Source organism: Cylas formicarius, unplaced genomic scaffold (assembly GCF_029955315.1).
Source record: "Cylas formicarius isolate icCylForm1 unplaced genomic scaffold, icCylForm1.1 PGA_scaffold_10__41_contigs__length_53128322, whole genome shotgun sequence".
NCBI classification, from domain to species: domain Eukaryota; kingdom Metazoa; phylum Arthropoda; class Insecta; order Coleoptera; family Brentidae; genus Cylas; species Cylas formicarius.
Genome location: NW_026844214.1, coordinates 50434654 through 50440653, shown reverse-complemented (window position 1 = coordinate 50440653; position 6000 = coordinate 50434654). Strand labels below are relative to the sequence as shown.

Below are 6000 nucleotides of genomic sequence, written 5' to 3'. Positions count from 1 at the left end.
TTACTCTATATTACGCATATTTACACAGACACACAAACGTGAGCTTAATGCTAATTATTATTACATATGACTGGTGTACGGCAAATTGCTGGCGCTAAGGGTACTCTTGCTCTTCTTCAGCTTCATCTTATCTTTAATCAAGCTGAGTTTGGAGGACTCTTTGTGGATGGGCACGGGCGGAGCCTTGTTAGCGTTCTCCGCAATTCTGCTCTTTTCGATTTGGACCACGGAGTACAGATCAAAGTCGAAATCCAGAGAGGCCGTCAACGGACTCTTGAGGATGGTCGTCGGAGTTTTGGTCAGCGACGAGTCGCGTATCTGGTTTTCCTCTGGCGAGTCCATGAAAAATTTCGGCACGGAATTCTGCCTGATGATGGGCACCTCTTTCGGGAAGTCAATCTTCAAATAGAGGCTCTTGGACATGCGCCGTTCGCGCAGAGATTTCTTGCGTTGGCCGCCCACGTCCTCCTCCGGTATCGAGAGGTTTTCCCCCGAGCTTTTCGTCTTCTCGTCCGATTCGTCCGACGACGATTTGTCCGGGATGTTGTGAAAGCTCACGGATTTCTTTATCGGGAATTTCTCGTCCAGTTTTTTCCGTTCCTGCAACAAACAATGGAATATTTAAATACGTGACTTCCACAGGCTACTGTGATACTATGCGCAAATCTGACGTTTCGCTGGCTTCTTCAGGGACGAACTAAAACTGGTTCTCATTCTACGCTGTACTGGGGTATTTATATTTTGACACCCACCTACAGGGTTAATTTTGAAAAAAAAAGTGTAACTACAAAAATGTTCAGAACGGAGGCTGTCAAAATGACAGCAACATGATTTTTTAAATGTTTTTAGCTTAAATCGTAGATAATTTTTTCTTGATTTCAAAAACATATTGTTTATTGACATTTCATTTCGTCGTTTTTAAGATATTTCAGTTTAAAAATAATGGTCACGTCTGCCTTGATAGCAACCATATTATCTATGTTTGTAATTGTTTCAACATGTTCAACGCTTGGCAACTACTCAACCTAAAGATCTACAGCTTCAGTTAAATAACTTAAGATATTTCAAATGGATTATACTGAGGAAGAATGACGACAAATAATAAAATTGTATTATTCAAAAGGACATAATGTCGCAAGAGTTAAAAGAGAATATCGACAAATATATCCGGGTAGAAGGGGATCTCATTCAAATGTATAGGTCCGCGCATGGCCAATTTCCATCGGACGTCCTTTTGTGGTATTAAGCAATGATGATCGCCTACCTAGTCATCCATTTAAAATCAGAAAGGAACAATTCAGGACTTCACATCGCCTGCGTTTTATAAGTAGCAGGACTTTCGATTATTGGAACAGTTTACCCCCAGATGTTGTGTGTGCGCCGAACTGGTATGTAATTAAACGTCGCATGGACAGTGTATTGTATATATATATATATATATATATATATATATATATATATATATATATATATATATATATATATATATATACCGGATTTCTACGGTACGTGCCGCCTCTCCGTCCCCAGTTTCCATTTGTTTCTATCCAGACACATGTCTTCCTCTAGCCCTCTGGATGTCATAGCTTCATCTACCTCATTTCTCCAGCTTCTTCGAGGTCTTCCACGTTTTCTTTTCTCTACTGGTACCCACTCGAGTAGGCGTTTGGGCCATCTTGTATCGTCCATTCTTTTCGTATGTCCAAACCATATCAGCTGTTTTTTCTCTATTTGTTCTATTATATTTGTGTTCATGTTCATGCTTTCCCTTATGGTGTCATTTCTTACTCTTTCCATTTTTGATTTTCTGCAGCTACGTCGTAAGAAGTCCATTTCCGTCGTCATCAATTTGTTTCTGTTCTTTTTTTGTCATATCCCACGTTTCGGATCCGTATGTGATTATACTCTGGACGATGCTAGTGTATATCCGTTTTTTCGTTTCTTTTGTAATTGTTTTATCCCATAAGATCGAGTTCAACTCTCTTATAACCTTTTTACCTTTATTGGTTCTTTCCTTTATTTCATCGTCACTGCTGCCCTGCTTGTTAAGTGTAACTCCTAGATATTTACAAGTTTTTACACCTTTGAGTTTATGATTTTCTAATATTAGGTCTTCTTGATATTCGTTCCCTACTATTATATATTCTGATTTTTCCCAATTTATTGTAAGGCCAACAGCTTGATATTCATCTTTCAGTTTTCGTATCATATAGTTGAGATCGTCCTGGTCCTCTGCTATGACTATCTGATCGTCCGCAAAATATAAATTGTACAATGGGTAGTCTCCCACTCTCAGTCCCATCTCACTAATCTTCCTACTCCATTTCTCTAAAGCCTTATCTAAGTATATCTTGAAAAGTGTAGGTGAGAGACAACAGCCCTGTCGTAAGCCTTTAGTGGTAAAGAATGCTTCAGTATAGTTTTTTCCATTTCTTACTCTAGTGGAATTATTTTTATATAGGGTTTTTATGGAGCTCCTTAAGTTATAGGGTATCTCTGCTTTTCCTAGGGTCATCCATAATTGCGACAATGGGATGCTATCGTACGCCTTTTCAAGGTCAATTAAGGCTATGTGCAATTCCCTATTTCTTTGTACTCTTTTTTCGCACGCTATTTTAATCGTAAAGATATTGTCCACAGTTGAGCGCCCTGTTCTAAAGCCTGCTTGTTCTTCTGGTTGTTTATCTTCAATAGCTTTCTCAACCAGATCTCGTATTATTTTTGAGAATATTCTACCTATTGCAACCTATTGCACCTATTATATTCTACCTACCTATTCTACCTATTGCAATCACTGCAATTCCGCGATAATTTTTAGGGTTGCTCTTGTCTCCTTTCTTGTGTATAGGCGTTATATAAGAATTTCGCCAATCTGTGGGCAATTCTTCACCATTTATGCATCTCTCAAAAAGTTTAGCCAAGACCTCGAACAGTTCATTAGGGCCATATTTCAGAAATTCTGGGTATATTCCCCCTATGCCCGGTGCTTTTTTATTCTTAAGGTGTTTTGGTATTTTCTTCACATCTAGCTGTGTTATATATATCTTCTCATTTTCTCGTTCGATGACTTCCACCATATCGTTTGCAAATTCCGGCCTTTTTTCCTCTAATAGATCTTTAAAGTGTGTTGTCCATTGTTGATTAGATATGTTATTTGGAAATGCACAATTTTTCGCGTTTTTTCTGATATTCTTAATAGTACGCCATGCCTCAGAACTCCTAGTGCCTCCTATATATTGTTCAATATATTCGCATCTTTTCTCCCAACTATTATTCTTTCTATTTATTACTTGTCGTTTGATCTCCTTATTAAGTGTATAATATTTTTTCTGTAATTCTCTATTATCTCTGTCTTGTAATCGCTGTATATGTAATTTTTTCTTTGTCTCAATCTGTTTCTCAATGTCCCTATCCCACCAATAGGGTTTGTCACCTTTTTCTGCTGTTTTCCCGAGAGCTTCTTCTGCTGCGTCTGTTATACACTCTATAATGAAATCACAGTGTATTGTTTCACAGCAATAACTACATATTTATTATATTTTTTCTCATACTACTAACTGTCAATATGCATAATAGGTTCTCCTCTGCACTTTATTCTTTGTAATAATAATAAATAAAAACCAATGTTCAACTTCCACGCTAACGCGTCACGATCCATCCCTACACCAATAGGAAGAAGATGTTTCGCTTATTTGTTAGTTAGTTGAATGCGCTCTTGCGGTAAAGTACAATTTTTTATAGTTTGGCAAAATAAGACTTTTAAGAAGCGACTTTCGGTTTCCTGTTAGAAAAGTGGCGCAGTCAGTAGGATAATTTACACTACCTATTCACATATACTCACATTGAAATAGGTCCTTTTTGACAGATGTCTAAGAAATAGGTCTCATTTATAACTCAAAAAAGGTAAACGTGAGGAAGTTAATCTACGTTCTACGTAAAAAAAAAGTAATACGTTTTTTATTTAATTTTTTTAATGCTTTAAAAAATACTGCGATACAATCAGACGTCAACGTGTTTGCCTGGCGTAGATAGTTATCTGTTTGTTTTATCGAACAAGCCCCCATAATGTTTATGACAGGTACGAAAAAAATAACGCTCGACACGGCACAACAACATAATCGGCAGATAAGACAAATAAATCTCACGCGTAGACTTAGGATAATCTCGGCAATGTGACTTCAGTCAATCTCCCAAATACTTTAGAACGAGTGTTCGAGGGAAATGCATTGAGAATGGGCGCGTGGAATATGAAGCGGAGAGGTGAGCGAAAAGTTTATAATTAGATGTTCAAAAAATTGTATATTGTCAGTATAATACAAATATCAATGATATTAATGTTAGATAAATAACAAATATATAGACAATAACAAATAACGAATACGAATTACAAGCTATTACAAGAAAGAAAATCCTTAATATTGTAATTGGTGAGGAGTAGCAATTTGTTTATAAGAGTGCAGTTGAAGTTTGTTTGACTAGTTATCTCCTTCAGTCCGCTAGGCAATTTATTATAAATTTTTACGGTCAAAACGAAATAACTATTTTTTGTAAGAGTTTCTTGAGATCATATAAAGATTACAGTTGCTGTACCTTTTTTGTATTTAGATATATCAAGGGAAACAAAAAAAAAACAAAATTTGGGTGACAAGTGACGTATAGAACAAAACACTATCAACTTTCTGACATCTAAGCCTGCATCATATTTTTTAAATGGAACACCCAGTATATTATATATATCTTTGATAGAATATCTTATTCCGATTACAATGATGCAACACACTTTATATTTTAGTTGACGAATGGGCAAAAATACGAAATGTGTATATAATTTCAAAGAGTGACAAATAAAAATATCTATATGTTTGACATAAATAAAAGTGCAACCGCAGCTCGTCATCAATATATCAGACTTTATATAATATATTTTTCCAAGGCTGGCAAAGAAATTTGCAGAAAACGGCAACGTATTAAATGCTAAAAAGGTATGCCGGTATGAAGAAAATAAGGCAAACATATTAGGATTCTATGAAGCACGTCCAGTTTCCTCCATTACTAGAGTATATGAAGAGACAGGTATTTCTCGGGCATCAATCCACCCAGTTTTGAAAGAATACAAATATAACGAATAAAAACTAATAGTTCTGATTTTCACGAAATTATATATTTTGACATGACAATTGTTTCCACAACACCCTGTCTTTATCAAATGACATTTAATATAATGAATTTAAATTTAGTAAAACTCAAAAACTAAGTGCAGAACAATGCCAAAGCAGCATGCAGTCTTGTTTGGATTTTTTAAATATACATAATGAGAATAATAATGTTTTGAAAACAATTTTATGGACTGAGTAAAGTTCGTTCACTATAAGAAAGGGTTGTAGTAGACAAAATAAGCGATATTAGTCTTTTAATATTCCTAGACAAGTACACAAAATAAAAACCCATAGTTACCAATCAATTAATGTATGGTGTGGTGTCAGAGATGGGCATGTTTTGGGTCCCATATTTACCGATCAAAAATTAACTGGAGATCATTATTTGCAACTCATAGAGCACCACATAGAAAAATATATAGAAGATGTACCCCTAAACACATCAGCGCTGATTATATGGCAACAAGACGGTGTCCCTCCTCACAATGTTGTGCAAATTAAAAATTTTCTTAACATGGAATATCCTACGTGTTGGGTAGGAAACGGAGGAACTATGTATTGGCCAGTCAACAGCCCCTTTAATGTATTTTTTCTTTTGGAGAGACATAAAACATCAGGTGCACAGAGCTCCTTGTAATAATGTCTTGGAACTTTGGCAATCAGTTAAGAGAAATGTGTTAGGGGAAATGTTATCAAGATAAATTGAAGGCACGGTACATACTAGCAAGTGTCAATAAAGAGTATTGTGGAAATAGGTCTCGACATGAAAAATTCCACGGCTTAAACAGTATAGTCCGCAAAATGCGTTTCTGCACCCTAAAGCCTTTCTCCGCACGTGGGGAAC

The 6000-nt window shown here is 36.0% G+C and overlaps 1 protein-coding gene across 3 annotated transcripts in view; it reads right to left on the bottom strand.

The window, feature by feature from the left end:
• Nucleotides 1-6000, bottom strand: part of LOC132698979 (uncharacterized) — a 69105-nt gene continuing 63105 nt past the window's right edge. For all 3 annotated transcript variants that reach the window (XM_060665338.1, XM_060665356.1, XM_060665346.1), the window contains one exon: nt 1-600. In XM_060665338.1, the coding sequence (XP_060521321.1) occupies nt 61-600 (540 nt within the window). In that variant the 3' untranslated portion in view covers nt 1-60. The remainder of the gene's footprint in view (nt 601-6000) is intronic.